This window comes from Heteronotia binoei, chromosome 11, assembly GCF_032191835.1.
Source record: "Heteronotia binoei isolate CCM8104 ecotype False Entrance Well chromosome 11, APGP_CSIRO_Hbin_v1, whole genome shotgun sequence".
NCBI classification, from domain to species: domain Eukaryota; kingdom Metazoa; phylum Chordata; class Lepidosauria; order Squamata; family Gekkonidae; genus Heteronotia; species Heteronotia binoei.
In genome coordinates this window covers 38,457,370-38,476,395 of record NC_083233.1, presented here as the reverse complement: position 1 = coordinate 38,476,395, position 19,026 = coordinate 38,457,370, and the positions used below count along the sequence as shown (strand labels likewise).

General features: G+C 41.8%; 1 protein-coding gene across 2 annotated transcripts in view; it reads left to right on the top strand.

The window, feature by feature from the left end:
* AFF2 (ALF transcription elongation factor 2) overlaps positions 1-19,026 on the top strand; it is a 531,080-nt gene that overhangs the window by 143,565 nt on the left and 368,489 nt on the right. For both annotated transcript variants that reach the window (XM_060249320.1, XM_060249319.1), the window contains exon 3: positions 7,698-8,588. In XM_060249320.1, coding sequence (XP_060105303.1) covers positions 7,698-8,588 — 891 coding nt within the window. The remainder of the gene's footprint in view (positions 1-7,697; positions 8,589-19,026) is intronic.

Genomic DNA, 19,026 nt, shown 5'->3' with positions numbered 1-19,026 from the left:
ATATTGGCAGTTTCTACCAATTTCCCTTTTCCTGTTGTGGATCTCCCCCCCCCCCCCATGTCATTCCTTAGGGTCACCTTTACTCCAACAACACCATTTTGTGGAAATTAGCTGGCTACCATAGGAGGGGGAGGCAGGGCAGTTCCATTCCACAGATGGATCAAACCCTCTCTCTTTCATGGAAGCAGCAGCAGCAGCATACTTCTTGGCACAAGTTCTTGTAGTGCCACAGGAAAAGGAAAGATTGAGCAGCTGATCTTCCTTAACCCTGGCTAGAACACTCTCCCCTGGAAGCATTACTGACTCCTCTGGCTGGTTTTCCAAGACCTTACACAAAGAAGCTTACCCAGTCCTGCTATTTCTGATCCTCTTTAGCTAGAAATGCCACAGATCCTACTTGGGGCATTTTGCATGTGTGGCATGTTGTGCTCTCGATCTCTGAGCTAATTTAAGATACTTGAGTATCATATCTATATTGCAGTTTCCCACAGTATCCACCACAAGGTTCACAAGCCAGGAAACAGAGGTAATATTGTTCCCCTATTGTGGTATTCCCACGGTATTCAGAGGTATATGATCTCTGAACACTGAAATTCCATTTGTCATAGAGTTTTTGTGCATCCTAGAGTATCCCATGATATCTCTTTCATTTGCTGCTAGAAGTGACATCAGCATGCTAGTGTGGTGCCAGCACACTAGTCCTCTCCTCCAAAATACTCCTGAGAGTTACTGGCTGCAGCTTGGCAACCATACAGAATAAACTATATGGGCTAATAAAAGGGACTAGTAAAATGTACAAAAAATGAACAGGGGGGGGGGGCAGGTAAAAAAATGGAAAGACACTAAGAGACAGAGAAAGAGCCAGGTAATTTTGCAATCTTTTGCAAACAGCTGAGATTTCTTCAGAGAACAATATACCTGTAGCTACATTGATTCGAATCACCTGTATCTTCCCCATTAATCAGCCAACTGGCCCTTCTAAAATGTTTAAAAAAAAAAAAAACACATACCAGATGGTATATAAAAGGGCCAGCTTAATGCAGACAGATCTTCTAGAAGGCAAATCTCTTTCCATTACCTTTTAGCTCACTCTGAAACAAGGCCCTATAATCTCATATTCTGAAGTCCCTTCTTCTGAAAGGTATGAGGAAGTGAATGAAGGAACACAAGCTTTAGCTAAACCATCACATGCAGGCCTTATATCTCTCATGACTTTGGAGACACATCTAACCATAGCCAGCTAGTAACTTATCCTGGGGGCGGAAATCTGTTATTTGATTTTTTTTTTAAGCAACAGAGCAACAGAAACTAGGGAGGTACACATTTTCCAAATTAACAAGATCTCTGAATGACTGTGAGGGGGTAAAAGTAGTGAGTCACAAACCAGACATGTAATTTATGTCTTGGAATTCTTCAGAAAGTACATTTCCTGAGGGAGGCAATGCAGAGATTCAACTTGTGTTCAGAAAGTAAGGCTAAAAACAGAGGTTTTCTTTCTCAGTAAAAGAGATGTGGGGTGGAGAGACCTTGCATTCAGAAATTACAAGAAAATGTAGGTTATAAATAGTGGCTTCATCAAATCCTGTTTAGCTAATAACTGGATGCAGATAGCCCATGAAAATTAGAATTTTGTAGCTGGTTTGTTTGCACAGTTTGTGATGTCTGAATTTACAGAGTCTGTTGAGAAGCACAGCCCCCTTACAGCTGCCTGACCTCGGGGACAGCAGTTTAGGGAGAACGCTCTTCCTGTTGGAGAACTGAAGAAAGCATTCAACAAACCATATTTCTCTGCGCAAACTGGAAATGGTTACTTATATTTGATAGACTATCCAGAGTTCATTGCATAAACCAGGGTTTATTACAATGTCTGAATGCAATCCTAGGAATTTAGAACAACAAAAAAAGGGAATTGCTTCGGACAAAGAGGAGGCATGCAAGACCTGCTTAAAAGCTCAAGCCTTTTAATTATGTGAATTGAGGATTATCTTGTGATGTACACAGATTGGCCTTGCCAACAGGCCCTTCAAAGTTACTAGCCAACAATATTTTGAATTAGTCCATTTGGTACCTGCCCACAAACATCTTTGTCAGCCATTTTTGTGGCACTTCAATGGCCAGAAAGGGGGAAAAAAACAATGTTCAGTTTATAAAATCCTCACAGCCCATATTTGATTCTTTCTCACCCTGGATGATCAAGCAGATGTTATTTTGAAATGTATACTTAATACCTTCATCTCCATGAAGGAGAATTAGAGGATTATTGGGGCATATTTGTTTGGATTTGTTATCTTAACCAATCAAGATGAGTTAAAACCCAAAATTCTAAGACTAAGTCTTTAAAAAAAAATACCAACCTACAACCCAGTTCTAAGGATGTTTACAGTGCAATCCTATGCAAAGGTACTCCACTCTGACCAATGAATTCAGTGGGTTTAGAGTGGAATGTTAAGATTGCTTTGTTAAGTAGAAATTCCATCACATATTGGTGTGACATAGTCCCTGATAGATGGGAAAAGAGTAAGAGCCCAGTAGCATCTTAAAGACTAACAAAATTTGTGGTAAAGTATGCTTCTACCTGGACTGAATTGAAATCTAGGTTTCCTGTCTCATTACCAACACTGATTTCTCCATGCCTACTACCTCACTGCATATCGCGCCTGATCCAATCCATTCACACCTGCTATTGTCATTTGCCTGCTAATGTCATTTAGCATCTGAAATCACTCAATTTTCCAATATATAGGACAGGTGGATTAATGGTCTAGCTATATCTGAAGACGTGAGCATTGACTCATGAAAGTTCAGACCTGATTACTCAACTCGTACCCTTTTTACTGCTGCAGACAGACAGACTAACACAGCTACTCATTTTCATCTACCTGGTACATGTACTTTGGGGTTTCATCCTTGAGTCGTTGTGGTGTTCAGTAGGACCTGGAAGATCTGGGATCATATCAGTAACACCAGATCATGATCATCTTTCAGCCTTCCCTACCAATATGCTGTTGTGAGACTTCAGGATCATGTATATTGCCCTGAGCTCCTTGGAGGAAGGGCATGATAAACGATCATGAAATAAATTAATAAAAGCACCAATACTGACTGCCTTCCATAAATGGTCAAGAGAAAAGTCCCTTTCTCTGCAATCCTAAACTGAAAAGTCTTGCTGGGAAACTAGATGTTCCATTTCCCCTCCTTTGCAGACAGTTCAGTGGAGTGAACTGTGCACAGCGTAACTAGACCCTTTAGACCAGAATTGTCTAGATGGCAGCAACCTCACAGGCCCCCTATATACATGTGCTGTCTCAGCAATATTGTGGGAAGGAATGGAAAGAAGAACAAGTGAACGAGTGTTTGGCATTTGCATCGTAATTCCTCCCAGTCCCTTAAGCACAATGGAATCTCCTTGTTTTAAATTTAGGGGGCTGAACTGAGACTCGTTTTGGCTGCTGCCCAAAACAGTTCATTGTGCGGCTCAGGTTGAAGGAGACGGGTCAGGCACAAAGAGTTTATTCTTTGCCCAGATGGAATGTAGTTGGGTTTTTATGCCACTAAAAACAACCAACTTAAGCTTCTCTTTTTTTGAGGAGGGAGTGTTTCTTGTGTACAGTGTGATTCTTAGCAATGCACACTTGATTAACTTACTAAATATTTACTTCTGTTCCTTTGTTACAGTCTCTCAAAAGAAACCAAAAGAAGAAATGGGAGTTGGTCTTTCTCTGCCCTCCTTCCCTTTCCATAATTATTATGGTCCATTGGAAGTGCTGTGATTGAATATGTTTTGACCCTACAGTCCCCCTCAGAGGCCCTGATTCTATCTATCAAATGTTAATCTCATCCTTCCTTCAGAGATCTCAGGGTGACATGTATGGTTCTCCTCAGGGCTTTTTTTGTAGCAGGAACTCATTTGCATATTAGGCCACACCTCCCTGATATATCCAATCCTCCTGGAGCTTACAGTGGGTCCTGTACTAAAAGCCTTGTAAACTCTTGGAAGTGTGGCCTGATATGCAAATGAGTTCCTGCTACAAAAAAAGCCCGGGTTCTCCTCTACTCCATCTTGTCTTCAAAGTAAGCCCATGAGATAGGTTAGCCTGTGAGAGAGTGTTCGCTGGCCCACAGTCACCCAGTGAGCTTCATAAAAATCTGAAACAAAGCCTTCATAGTGTTGATCTGACATTGTGACTACGACAGCATATTAGACTCTTAATAACCAATTGCAGCCATGGCATTCAGCCAACAAAAGCATCACATTTTAGTCATCTAGCACGTTTTATAGGTCAGAATACCGAACTAATAATGCTGGGTGTGGACTTATGTCCCACATTCACAGTTGTTTTTTGTTTTTGTTTTTTGTGAGGGGCTGCAGGTCACCATCTGAACATGTGTTTTGTGTTTAGTGAATGACTCCACAGTATCTCCTGTGAACAAAGTCCAAAGAATCAAGATCACATTTAGTAGATTTAGGAAAGATCTCTTTAGACCCTGACGTGGATAGCCCAGGCTAGCCTGATATCATCTGATCTCAAAAGCGAAGCAGGATTGGTCCTAGAGTTGCTATCCTCCAGTTGGGACCTGGAGATCTCCCACTTTTCCAACTGATCGCCAGTTGGCAGAGATCAGCTCCCCTGGAGAAAATGGCTGATTTGAAGGGTGGACTCTATGGCATTGTACCCTGCTGAGACCTTTCCCCTCCCCCAAACCCCACCCTCTCCCAGATCCACACCTCAAAGTCTCCAAGTATTTTCCAACACAGACTTGGCAACCCTAGTTGGTCCTGGTCAGTATTTGGATAAGATATCACCAAGGAAGTCCAGGTTACACAAAGGCAGGCAAAGGGAAATCACATCTGAATGTATCTTGCCTTGAACAACCCTATAGAGTTGCTAAAACTCCAATTCTTCCCCTGTGCCAACCTTGCTTTCCGTCAATACACTAAGGCTTAGAACATAAGAAGAACCCAGCTAGATCATGGCAGTGGTCCCTCTGGTTCAGCATCCTGTCTCACACAGGCTTCCTTCCTCATGCACTTTGGCAATAAGGTCCCTCAACTCACACACATGCATTACTTCTGCCATAGTCCAAGCTGATGCATTTGGACCTCCTTTTAGCCAAATGTTAATCTTCTCTTCCAATTTCCTAGACCATCACATGTCTGTGCTAGTTCTGGAAAATGTTTTATGGTCAGGCACATATACTGGACGGATCATTACAGTATTTTCAATACCTGAAGCAGAAGGTGTGTGGGAGGGGTGGGGGTGGGGATTTGGATTAAAGTGAGACTCACATCTTGCGTCCATATTTTTCATTCAGGACCTGGAATGATGTGCAGGCATCCTCTTTACAAATATGGGATAGATAGCCCAGTTGATGCTTCCTGGTGACTTTCCCTCCCCTTTCTACATTTTTGGGCTGAGAGATGAAACTTTGCTTTGTCTGCAAGGTACTATTTCTCACTACCCCAATCATCTGCAGTGCAGGCCATCTCAGAGAATCCTGGTGTGTGCCCTTAATCCCTCCATTGAGATGTCACTGCTTATATATTGGCACAAGGGGAAGATGGAGGCCACTCAAGGCTTCCTTGCTCTGATTAGCATAGAAAGATCAAACACAATGGCTGATTTTTCAAGGTGCGTTACAACCTTGTCTTGGTATGGGATCATTAGGATTACTATTTCATATCACTGTTGTTCAGGATTGGATCAGAGTTTCATGGTCTTTTAAAATGTGAAAGAAAGCTTGCATCCATCCTAGTTTGAAAAATGTATTTATTGTGTTTGTAGAATCTTTCGGGATCAAGTGCCGTGTTCTACTGGAGAAAGTTTTCCTTCCAGACGTTTCGTTCTCAGCTGCGGAGAACATCCTCAGTGGCGTTGCAGCCGGAGCAGGCGCTCAGACCTTCTTGGCTGCTGTGCTCAATGCCACTGAGGATGTTCTCCGCAGCTGAGAACGAAACGTCTGGAAGGAAAACTTTCTCCAGTAGAACATGGCACTTGATCCCGAAAGATTCTACAAACCCTAATGATGTTACCAGCCATGAAAACCTGAAATCTTTTATATTTATTGTGTTTTTGTGAGTTTTTCCCAGCTACTTCCCCATCTGTCTTAGAAGTAGGATGAGGTTAGCCTGATAAATTCTCACCTACCTTTAGAGAATTGCTTCCAGCCAGTGCTCAAATGTAGGCTTGCAACTCAACTCAGCAGTTTCCTTATGGTAATGCAGCCAGAGATTTAAAATGTTCTATTCATATAAGCTTTTGTGTATGTATGTTTTAAATGCACATTTAAGGAAAAGCAGATACAGTCTGGGCAATAGAGTAGAAAAACACTGAAATTGAAAACATAATAATGCCAAAAATGAGCCAGAATTTGCTTAATAATCTCTACACTTTACAGAAAATAACTGTGAATCATTGATTTGCAAAACACATGCTGTGCAGTTCCAGGAAACAGAGCAGAGCAGCCCTTCCAAACACTGTTGACAACGGTATTTATATGTTTCTTTGATTTAAAAAACCGATCTTCTAAATGCTCAAGTTAACTTTGTCTAATAAACAAGTTGGCCTGAGGCTGAAGGACCTAGCAAGGCAACCACATTATAATAGTCCATAGCAGTAAAAACAAAAATACATTTGGGTTTTATTCTACTCTGTACTGCTCAATAAAGCTCCTGGTCCACAACCAGTTTAAAGAGGGATGTGTGTGCGTGTGTGTGAGAGAGAGAGAGACACACAAGAAGAACCCAAACCAGTGGTCCATCTAGCCCAGCATTCTGATGTTGCTTCCTGGCTCTAGTATTCCTTATATAGAGAGGTTTCCTGTAGCCATTGTGGTTAGTAGTCACGAATGGACCTTCCCTCCAGGGTCTTACTGCCCCTTTTTGAAAAGTATGCTCTTGCCAGAGTCACCAGTCCTTCCAGGCATATATCTGGTCAACTAATCAAGAACCACCCTGCATTTGGTTTTGGGGCCTCCAGTTGCCAAGGGCCCCCCTGCATTTGACCTTGGGGCTTCAGGTTGCTGATTGTAAAAGGTGTCACATTCCCTCTTGCCCCCTTTATCTCTCTCTCTCTCTTTCATAAGGGGTCAAAGTGAATAAGATGTAGATCATAGATTTCCCAGTGTCCTTTGAAGGAAAATTATAGCTGTGTAGTCCCTTGAGTTAGATAAGGGCCATTTCAGGTAGAACATTTGAACCCATTCTAGCCCCTTCATTAATCGAAATCTGCTGTCATCTGTTATTAGACTTTAAAGGAAAATAGGCATACATTCATCATTTGCCCACATTTTTCTGTAAAGGGCATACACAATGCCTGGGGACAAGAGGGTTGGTTTCAGTTAGTGAAAATTTGCAGGGGTGAGAGGCTTAGACCTGCTCTCCTCTTTCCATATGGCCCTAACACAACTTGGGGGCCCTGCAGAGATCTTCCAGCATCTCATCAGTTTTGACCCCAAATTATATTTAAAACCAATGTTTTTTTGTAAAAAAAAATTAAGTGTATCATGTTATAAATAAAAATTAAGTTGAAATACCTATTCACTTAGAAGTATGTTCTATTGACCTTTGTGAGATTTACTTACAAGCAAGCCACCTTGAGCAACTCTTCAGCAGTTGCCATCATATTGTTTTAGGAAGTGATACTTAGCAGTGACTTAATTCTGAGACACTGTTCTTTGGTTTTCTTTTTATGTTTTAGACTAATAAAGGTGATGCTCTTGCCAATCGTGTCCAGAACACGCTGGGGAATTATGACGAGATGAAGGACTTTCTGACGAACCATTCAAACCAGAGTCACCTTGTAGGAATCCCAAAAACCTCTGTGCCACAAACCCCAGTAGATAAAAATGAACAGAGCTTCTTCCCGGAACAAAGAAACCGGATGATCCCACCCCATCAGATTAGTGGGCACTCGTCAGCATCAATGCCCCCTCCACCTCCCATCTCGTCAAATTCTGGTTTGCTGCATGGTCACCAGAGCAGCAGAAAATCCAGGACTGACTGGTCCCGTGGCAGCCACAACTCCAGCAGTGGCCAGGCAAGTCAATCCGGTAGCCAGCAGAATAGGACAAAACATAGCGCCTCTCACGAGCAGTTGCAAGGCAGGTATGATGACCTCTACACCTGCCCCAGTGATCAGCATAAAACTGGAGGAGCTGAGGAAGCCAACACAACACCATCGTCGTCACACTCAAGAAGGCATAACCATTCCAAAACAACGGTGGTGGACCATTCATACAAAGAAAGCAGCCATTCAAAGTCTCCAGTAGATCTTGATTTTCTGGGCCACGGTCCAGGATCCCCACTCCCTTCCACCTCTTTGTTGTCTGCAAACAGCAGTCTTTCAACTCAGAACTTTCCTCCGGGCCTTCATTGTAAGAGTAGCATGACACAGCAAAAGCCTACTGCTTACGTTAGGCCAATGGATGGCCAGGACCAAGTTCCCAATGACTCACCAGAACTGAAGCCACCTGTAGAAATTGAAGGTGTGTATGGAAACCAGCCCTTTGGATCACTGATGGAAGGAAAGTCTACTGGACCAGGCTCGAAGAATAAACTGCCAAAGCTTACCATCCCTCAAACTAGTGAGGTAAGTCTGGTTTCCCTTACCATATTTGATTTCTTCTTTGATTTCTGATTATACTGCCACAGTCCAATTATTATTGTTGCTTTTTCTTCATACTGCAAGCCAGAAGCAAATGGCCACAATTTAAGACAGAGATTGGTAGACATGATCTGGGGTACAAAAATCCAGATACCTCATAACCATTTACACCACAAAATCAGGCATGGGGATTGGACCCAAAGTCAAGGAAGAGGTCAGGAAGCAGGTTCATCCTTCTGCCATCTATACCGTTGCTGATAGAACCTGGCTGCCACCTCCTCTAACTCCCTTAAAGGTAGTCCCTTGTGCAAGCACCAGTCATTTTCGACTCTGGGGTGACATTGCTTTTACGTTTTCATGGCAGACTTTTTATGAGGTGGTTTGCCATTGCCTTCCCCAGTCATCTACACTTTCCCCCCAGCAAGCTGGGTACTCATTTTACCGACCTCGGAAGGTTGGAAGGCTAAGTCAACCTGGAACCGGCTACCTGAACCAGCTTCCGCTGGGATCAAACTCAGGTCATGAGCAGAGGGCTCCAACTGCAGTATTGCAGCTTTACCACTCTGCGCCATGGGACTCCATGGAGCAGAGTGGTAAAGCTGCAGTACTGCAGTCCTAAGTGGGGGGAAAGTGTAGATGACTGGGAAGGCAATGGCAAACCACTCCATAAAAAGTCTGTCATGAAAACGTTGTGAAAGCAACATCACCTCAGAGTCGGAAACAACTGGTGCTTGCACCTTTACTAACTCCCTTACTCAACTAAATAATCAAAGTTGGCATCCACTCATTGGAAGAAAGTATCCCAGGTCAGATTTTCTCCTACAGCTTCATTACCTCTCAATGAAAGCTGTACTTAGCAGGGAGGAGAACAGATTTGAGCACACCAACAAGAACAGAATCCTTTCATTCATTAGAACACACTCTCACATATCCATCTGGTTTCTAAAAAACATTTCACTGGTTCCTAAATTGGGAGTGGGGGAAGCTCAATAGCATTAATGTCATTGGATTTTATTATGAGAAACTCTCCACTGGTTTGTAGTTAGTGTGTGCTCTTTTTTCCAGAAAAGAAATGGCAAAGGGTCACTTCCCACAGTTGGCAAAGGGTAATCTGATCTATCTGTGCAGGTCCATTTTGCTGGACTGCAGTCATTAATTAGAATGGCAATCAGTTAATAAACACAAGTGGTTAAATTCTAATTGTGTTGAATGGACCTGAGGTCCCCCACCCACCTTATTTTCAGTTGAAGAAAGCAAATACTTTGAAAGTTTATTTAAATAAATTAAACCAGTAAGTCAAATATTTAAAGTAAATTAAATGCTAGCTTGCTATAAAGCTGTTTTGTCATCTTTGGCAATTGTAAACTTAACAACTTGGAAGTAAGGTCTACTAAAACCACAGTCATTACTTCTGAGGAAATATATTTACAATTGAACTGCTAATTTCAGCTACCAGAGATTTGGGCTCCAGAAAGCTGTTCTCTTTTAATTATATCTGCATGGTTTATGGTGGCTATGATTTAAGAAAAAACACAGAAACTTCTGCACTCTTCTCAAGGGGGGAAGTGGGGAGAATCGATACCTCCTGTATAAAGCTTGTGATCTACCAACCCAAATGAAGACCATTTGCCTGTGGTAGCCCCACCGGGTGTTTTGAGAATCTGGATTGGATCCAACCAGTCTTTTGTGTTCATGAAAAAGAAAGGACAAGTGTCTTCTTTGATCACAAAAGAAGGCTGTGTCAGGGTACCAGGGCACCTGCTTATACCATAGCCATGTGGGATGGGGTCTGTAGTAGGGGAGAGAATTGAGTGAGGCTGAATGAAAAGATGGCTGGATCCATCCCCTCCCTCTGTTGCTTCTTTAGACTACAGAAACCAGAAGAGATTATGGAAATGCTGCAGTAGCAGTGTATCCTCAGCAAAGTTTGACAACATGTTCTGCAGGACTGATCTATGCTAAATTTGGCAATAGCTTGAAACCTGCTTATTGCTTGTTGCAAATGACTAAAAGGTTATACGTTTTTAGCCTGTTGTTTAGTTCTCATTGATTTCTTTTATGTTGCTTTAAAAAGAATTGGACTCAGATCCTGTTGAGCCTCTCTGTGACTATCCCTGGTTCCCAGCCTTAAGAACAGACCTGCGATCAATGTTTCAGTTTGTGATTGAAGAAGGTTAGATGTTATTTGAGTTTTGGTTGTCAAACTATTTAAAGAAATGGCACTACAAGGGTGCTATTGGGAATACTGGCAGAATGGCAGGTATTTTTATACAATACTTGTTTTGCCTTGAAGAACTGTATAGCACCACCCACAATCTTGAGTTACTGTCTTCTGTAATGGATTTTATTCATCACTAGCCTGGCTGTATGACTTCTATGCATCCAGATTCATTTCACAAGAGTGCAGAATTAAGGATTCAGTGCTGTGTCTATTACCTGGAAGCAGTTCCCATTGAATTCGGCAGCACTTACCACTGAGAAAACCTTCATGGGGAATATAGGCTCCATGAATCTAGTATATTGTCTTCATTTGTTGCTTGTGCCAGAGCTCCCCAGTGGGCCACAGGAGAACTGCTGGTGGGCCACAAGAAATTGATTGATTGAACTCAAGGTAACCCCTCAACAGAGGAGGCTACCTGCTGCATTTCTGCAGAATTCTCCAGTCTTGTCCTTGCCTCATTGATCTACTCTTTGCTGGGAGTTTCTGTTATGTCTCTGCATCAATTCTGACTGAATGGGTCAATTGTTCTGGAAGGGCATAACAGTTACCAGTCTAGAACAGTGACTAGACTAGTTGTGTGCTTAAAAGAGTGACTCATACAGAATGGAGGGGAACTCCTTTAGATGTGTATAGTTTGTACTTCTACACACTCTAAAAGTAAACCTTGTAAAGGGTTCCAAGGTTAATTCAGACGAAATATGCCAATTATTGAAGTTTGGGAGACACTAAAAGATCTCATTTTCTGAGTTTTTGAAAGCAAGTTTCTAGTTCTCATCGGTAGCTTTTAAAAAGAGGGCAGTTCTTTGAGAAAGAATTCATAGGCTGAATACAGATGAGCAGCTCTGTACATGGGAGGTGTCTCATATTGTGCCGCCCCAAAATGGAGCAGACAAATCCCGTCACACACTCCCGCATGAGGCGTCCATATATCACACGGTGGTGCTTTGGCGCATTCACATAATTGTGCACAATCCCCTTAGCACAGTTTGGGTTTCTTTTCTTCCCTTACATTTTTAATGGCCATGTGCTCATGCACTCCATGGCAGTGATTTTTTAAAAAGAATTCTGGTGAGAACCTAGAGTGGATTGTCAGATTCACATTGCCAATCCACCTTGCTTGCGCACTCCCACAATCAGATGCCAGCAAATGTGGAGGGGTGCAGAAGAAGATTTTGCTACCACTTACCTACTATTGGAAGACAGGGTGAGTGTGAAAGTGGAACAGGTGACAGCTGTGCCTGTCTGATCTTGACTTTTTAATCCACCTGGGGGAAGTGCCTATGTCAGCTCAAATTGGCTGTCTGAATACAGCCATATAGAGATTGAACTGGGAATTAGTAGGTAAGTCTGTTGGGTGTCTGCCCAGGGAAGAATCCTGCTAATCAGGAAGTTCATTCTTATCCTTTACAAAGGATTATAAAAAACATAGTGTACTCTGGAAATCAAGCATATAGATCTATGCCATTCCAAAGGACTGCATCTATTAAATGGGCATTCCTGATTAATCAGGTGGAGGGGTTTTTTTCCCCTCAAAAATTACCTATATTTAACATGAGCACTTTTAAATGTGTAGCTGGCAAGCACAATATTAGAAGAGGCATCTCTTCTCATTGGAGAATACCTCTTCTGAAATAGCTCCTGCTCTGATACATACATCCTTTAAAAAATAAAGCAGGAAATGTTCCCCCCCTTCAGAACAATTGATTTATTTTGCTTTCTACATATGCTAATTTATGCAGATTGAGCCTGTTAATTGATTACCAGTCTTACAGTCAATCACCTGATACTTCTTAAATTGAATCACATAATGCTAATAATTTATTCAAGCCACATAATTAGGTTTTCCTTAAAAAGATGGACTCCTTAGGCGGAGAAGTTGACTGCGTAGCGTGTCATAATTGTGGGTACATGGCCTGAAGATTAGCAGCTATCGAAAATTAATGTGTAGGGAATAGGCACTGTGTATTTTGCAGTTATTTTCCTTTTAAGAGGTTCTCACCATGGTGGTACATAGCTGGTGCATATCTCAAAAGCAGATAGAAATAACACTTTTCTTTTCTTATAGTTCTTTCCTAAATATCTATTTCATTGCTGGTCATGGTTTTTATAAGCACCAATGTGTTCTTAGGGTTCTTTATTGCCAAAGGTCAGCTTTTCTTCCCCCCTGTTGAAATAATTGTTTTGAGCCAATAATTTGTTTGACTGCTTTAAAGGGGGGGAATTCCCTTGCCATTATTTATTAACATTCCAGAGGGCAACAAAGACTGATGTGTTTTGCAGGAAGGCTTGGAATAATTTTCTGGGAACAGCATCTGAAAACCGTAAAAAGGCCTATTTATATCAAGTAGAAGCTGAGGGTTACTTGCAGATGGTGTTTTATTAGAAAAATGTATTTGTTAATAAACGTAGCTTTGTACAAGATTGCTTTACAGATGTTTCTGTTTATTTTTACCTTGGGTTAAAAATCTGCTGGAGTAGTCTATTGCAATTTGTCACCAGTATTGTTTGGCAAGGAAATAATTGCATGCAAAGAAAATAATGAGGTTGCAAAGGCAAATAAATGTGTTCGTTCTTGCTGTCTATTAAATACAAAACTGAATCCATTAACAAATTTGGAAGGATAGATCTAAGTCAGAATACAGCAGAACTTTAGGTTGTGTTTACAAAGCCACGTAATGAGGGTAAGCTACAGCTGAATATTTAGGAGCCACCCCATTGCGCATATGTTGTAATCCTCAATGCTGCACATTCCTGTTCAATTAAACACATGAAGGCACAATCTAGTGGGAAATTCTCTTGCACAGACCTCCTAGGAGAGAATGGAAGATATGCAAGGGAACTTCACACCAGAACTTCTTATAGGCTTCAGTCCATCCAAAATTAATTGCGTCCAGCAGCCAATTTGTAGATTGAGATGTATGATATCCTCTTTGAGGAATTACTGGACTATTTTCTCATTGGAAACTCCCTCCCTCTGTTTTTGGTAGGTGTGTAGAAAAAAGAAACTAGAAGTAGTTGCTCACTTAAAGCTGAAATTCAGTTTTAATCTGTAATCTGTCTACTGTAGTTCCAGTGTACAACTCCTAGTATCTATAAAGCAACAAGGAAATACATGGTTTGCCATTGTACTTTGACTTGTCCCCAATGCGGGGGGGCAGGTGCTACACTCTCTCTACGCCCTCCTAGAGTGAGGTGATACAGCTAAGTAGTAATGATTATGTTATACAGTAACAGTTGTTCAAATAATGTTATGTAATTTAATGTGTCCTTTCCAGTATGGAATAATTAGGCACAGTTTCAAGAGGCAAACCACATATTGTGTATTGTTAAAGGCAGCAAGCCAGGAACAGTGGGACCACTACAGTTTCTTATTTGCCTTGTACTTTATAGTGTAACACAGTAAAGCACGTTCATCCATAGAATACAAATGATGGGTAAGAACAGATGACACTGGATAGCAAGAAGGAGACTAGGGATTTCATCATGGAAACCCATGTTCAACCCCCACCCCCACCTGTGAAGCTTTGTGGGTGATCTTGGACTAGTCACACCACCTCAGCCTTACTTATGGATTGTTATGAGAATAAAAAGGAGGACTAGTGAACTTTATAAGACCACCAAGGAGGAAAGAAGGGATAAAAAGGGATTGGTTTATTTGCACAGCATCCTTTGAGCAATGAGAATTTAGAATGTCAGCACCATTAAAGCTCCTTCTTGCAACCAGTGCTGGTTCATGGGTTGCTGTGTACAGTTGGACCCTTTCTCCATAGTTCACAGAAATGACCAGGGCATTGGCCTTCAGGGGGCACCAAATTGCCTTGGACGTTGGCCTTCTGGGGCACCAAATTGGGCACCCCATGTCACTCTGTGACATTATCAGTGCGGGGGGTGGTGCTGGAAGTTAACCTTGCCCAGGGTGCCAGATGTAGGCAATGTTCACTACTGTTATATGTAAGGAAGGAAGTGAAATATTCATTTTCTATGCCGAAATCCAACTATTGAAGTCCTAAAATATTGCATGCTTATAACTCAGCTTTTAATTGGACTGACACTGATGAATCATGTAAGTCTCTTTGAACATGTGCAGAGTTTAGAGACCTCTCTGCTGATCCATTGCCCACAGCATTTAAATCCAGAATTTTGACATGCTCTGGTGCATTTAAGCCTTTTTGGAATCAGATTCTTGCAAATTATTTCAAATTTACTAACCCAGTGGGGTGTCTCTTGCACATTCCACTTGATTCGTGAGCACAAATTATTAAGTAGGCTCAATAAAGAAAAGATGAAGCAGGTCTGTGAGAACTCTGAAGTGATCTGACATTTCAAAAACAAATACCCTTACTAAAAAATATCCACTCTTTGAAGCGGTGCATGAGTTTTTGGCATGTGTTTTGGACCACAAGAGTTAAGACCATTTAAAAAGTTTTTTTTTTCTTTTAAGACAGGATGCAAGAAAATTTCTCTATATCAGCAGTTATCTAAGATTTTAAGGAAACCTTGGGGTTCCTAAGATGTTTACTTGTGGTGCATCAATGAGAAGATCAGTAAAGACAAGGATATTCACCCAGTAGCCATTGTTTCCTGTAATGCCAATGGAGAATATTTATGTTCTAAGTCTTGGCTTAGAAGGAACAGTGGTAAGAGACCCAACAAGCAAGGCCAATGTTCTGTGTGAATTGAGTAGAGGTGTCAAATCCAGGTTGGGAAATTCCTGGACATTTGGGGGTAGATCCTGGGGAGGACAGGGTTGGGGATGAGAATGGCCTCGGCAGGTATAACGCCATAGAGTCCACCCTCCAAAGCAACTGTTTCCCCTGCATGAGACATGAATGTGTCCCCATATAATGGGAGTTTCTGCATCTTCCCTCTGCAAGAAGTTTACATGGGATGTAGGAAGTCAAAACAGTTACACCTTCTGTCCTCCAAACTAGTCTTGAGAAAAGTTCAGAGTGAATTATGATTTCCCCTAGCAACTTTTCAAGCATCCTCTCATTGGTAAGGTCCTAAATATATTAATCCCCTGTGGTTCTTAAGATGATTTTTGAGTGTTCTCTCCTTTCCCCCATGGGTTATATTTTTCTGTTGCCTTCTTCTACTGATAGCCATGGGCTGCAGTCACACACACTAAATAATGTACTTTCCATCCACTTTCAATGCACTTTCCAACTGGATTTCACTGAAAGTGGATTGAAAGGGCATTATTTAGTGTGCGTGATCACAGCCATGGTCTTTCCCCTTTTCCACTTTCATTGGCCATGCTGGCTGGGGCTGATGGGAGTTGTAGGCAAAAAACATCTGGAGAGCCAACGTTCCCTACCCCTGACATATACTATCCAGAAAATGGATAAGCAGAGGTGTGTGACTATTCAAGTGCAGATTTTAAAAATCCTACTTATGAAATCATTTATGCAAACACCCTTCACAGGTAGAATTGAAAGATGCCAAGATTAGGCTGAAAATCAGGCCTATATTCCTGAGACATGTGGCATTGAGTTTGGATCATTATGTGTTATAATGTATAGGAAGCAATCAGACACTGAATTACCACTCAGACAGCAGAGCCAAAAGTCCCATAGTGCTTCTGTCAGCAGCCACTTAAACCATGAATGATGGAGGGCTTCTTTTTTATGTTACTTCCACGAAAATATTTTGACAAGTTCAGTATACAGTGAAATGATAAGCTATTGTTATATGTGTTTCAGATCATCCCCTTATCACAGGATGTATTGATTAGTTATATATATATATATATTCTCTCTCTCTCTCTCTCTCTTGATTAAAGACCACAGAAAATTGACAGGTAGATAACCATATTGATTCAAGCCCAGCAGTAAATGCAAGAAGCTTTGTATGTGACTTATAAAACTTTATGGGTGCAGTCAATGTAAGAGGGCTTTATTTAATTGAATGGAAGGTCAAAGGGGGGGGAGCCCCAAGTTAACTAACTCCTCATTTTGTGTTGATTTGCCAAATAACATTACATGATGTCCTCCGCTTGCGGGGAGGATTTTCTTTCCATATTTAAAGCTCCTCTTTCCTTTTTAAAAAACTTCAGAGGATGAAGAATAATGGGCTGGAACAAGCATTAGGCTGAAATCCCTTGGCTTGGTTCATATTTCAAAAAGAGAGAAAGAGAATAAAATAAAAAAATCTGCAGCCAAAAACCAAACCCAGAACTGAATTGTTCAGGCTGTATTACAAGTCCCGGCCATGTGGTTTTTATTTGTAAATACTGTGAGAAGTTTTGCTTTTGCAATACTTGTAATGAAGGCCAGATGATGGTGGACATCAAGAGACCTCAGACTGCAGACATGGCTCTCTTGACAAGGTTCTGGTTTGGAGGCCTGGGTCTCCAGCTGACACCACAAGCCCCCCTGGCCTGGTGTCCTTCCACCCCAGTCTACAGTTCATTCATGCTGTCCAACCAGTCAGAGGATACCCATCTGAAGCACTCACAAGATACATGGTCCATTAGTGAGTAACTAAGCAAAACCAAAGTCCCTGTCCCCAACTAGTTTACAAGGTAGAATTTAAACATAGGCAGAGGTGTGGAGAAAGAAAGGGAAATGAGGACTGAGTGCAAGCCAGTATAGTTGAACCCAAATGAAACTGCCTTCTCCTGAGTCAGTCCACTGGTCTCAAGATAAGTATTGCCCACTTTAAGTGGCAGCAGTTTTCCAAGGTCTCAGGTGGAGATATTTCATATTACCTTATTCTTTTACCTAGGGATTGAACCTGAGACCTTTTGTGTGACAGGCAGAATGCCCTACCACACAGCCATGGGCCCAGAACATGTTACTTCCTTTACTTGGAGATGAGGTCTGATGACAAAAGATTTAAAGTGGATTCCAAGGAATAGAGAGACTGAGTGAGATGGCTAGGTGTTGTGGATGGGAGTTCCAGCCACACTGTGGCTGCCTTAGTGTGCTCTCAGGTCCAGTTTAGCATAGCTCTTCTCCTGATGTTAGTTTACTGCATATTGAGGGGCATGGCCTGAAAAAAATTGCATAGCATTGATTACATACGAACCCACAATGGGTCAGAGAGGACAGAAGGAAGCTTGTGTCCTTCTCCCACAACAAAGGAACTTGGGGCTATCCAGTGAAATGAATAGGTGGCATGTTCAAGACAGACAAAGTACTTTTTCACACTAGTTAATTTATGGAATTCACTGCCGCAAGGTATAGTGGCCACCAACAGCAGAGCCGGATTAACAATTAGGCCAAGTAGGCACTGGCCTATGGGCTCCCATGCCTGAGCTGCTCTTCGCCTGACTTGCCTGGTGTGGCTGCTGCTGGTGTCATCTCCAAGTTTGCCTCTCTCTGCCTCTCCTCCGCAGCTTAGTAAAAGGGGCTTTTAAGAGGGGCCTGCAGGCTACAGCAGGGGCTGTGGGCAGTAGGGCAGATGCTCAGACTCTGAGATAATTTGCAAGGGGGCTCCAAGATTTCAACTGTTTAGGGTCCTCCACAGACTTTAATCCAGAAATGACCAGCAGGTTAGAGATTTTAACCATAGATTTGTCTAAATTCATAGACTAGAGGGTTACTTCAATAGCTGGAAGGAGAAGGGGGCTTTTGGCTTTCTGTTCCATTTATGGTTCCCCCAGAAGAATCTGCTAGGCCACTGTAGAAAATAAGATGTTGGACTAGATAGACCTTTGGTCTGATCCAGTAAAGTACTTACATTTTTAATACAGTCTGAAGCAGTCCAGAATTCTGTCACCTCTGTCCACATAATGTGTTGATCAGTTCTTATTACTTTCACATTTCTAAGCCCTTAACGCGCACTGCCGTGGCCTTTTCAAGCTTGGCTCTGCTACCACAATTGCTCGAAGACCTGTTTAAAATTGTTTTAGTGTGAAGGCTGCCTTGGGGAACTACATGTGCCTGCACAGATAGTTTAATCCATTTGCACCCTGCTTTATGTGCTAATATTGATTCAATGTGCAAAAATTGGACCAAAGATCTTGTAACAGTATTTTTGGCCGTTACGAAATGACTGAAGCTTTTTTTTGTCTCTGATCCAAATATGGAAAAACACTTAGAAACTGCAGGTGAAAGCACCATATGAATAAAAAGACATTCACATATACAGGAAAAGAAAGTTGAACACACCAGTTGGCAGCTGTCCATAAATTGTAGATACAAAAAGATATTTAGAGGGCAGGTCATAGCATTAGTAATACAGAGGAACCTAGTTTCT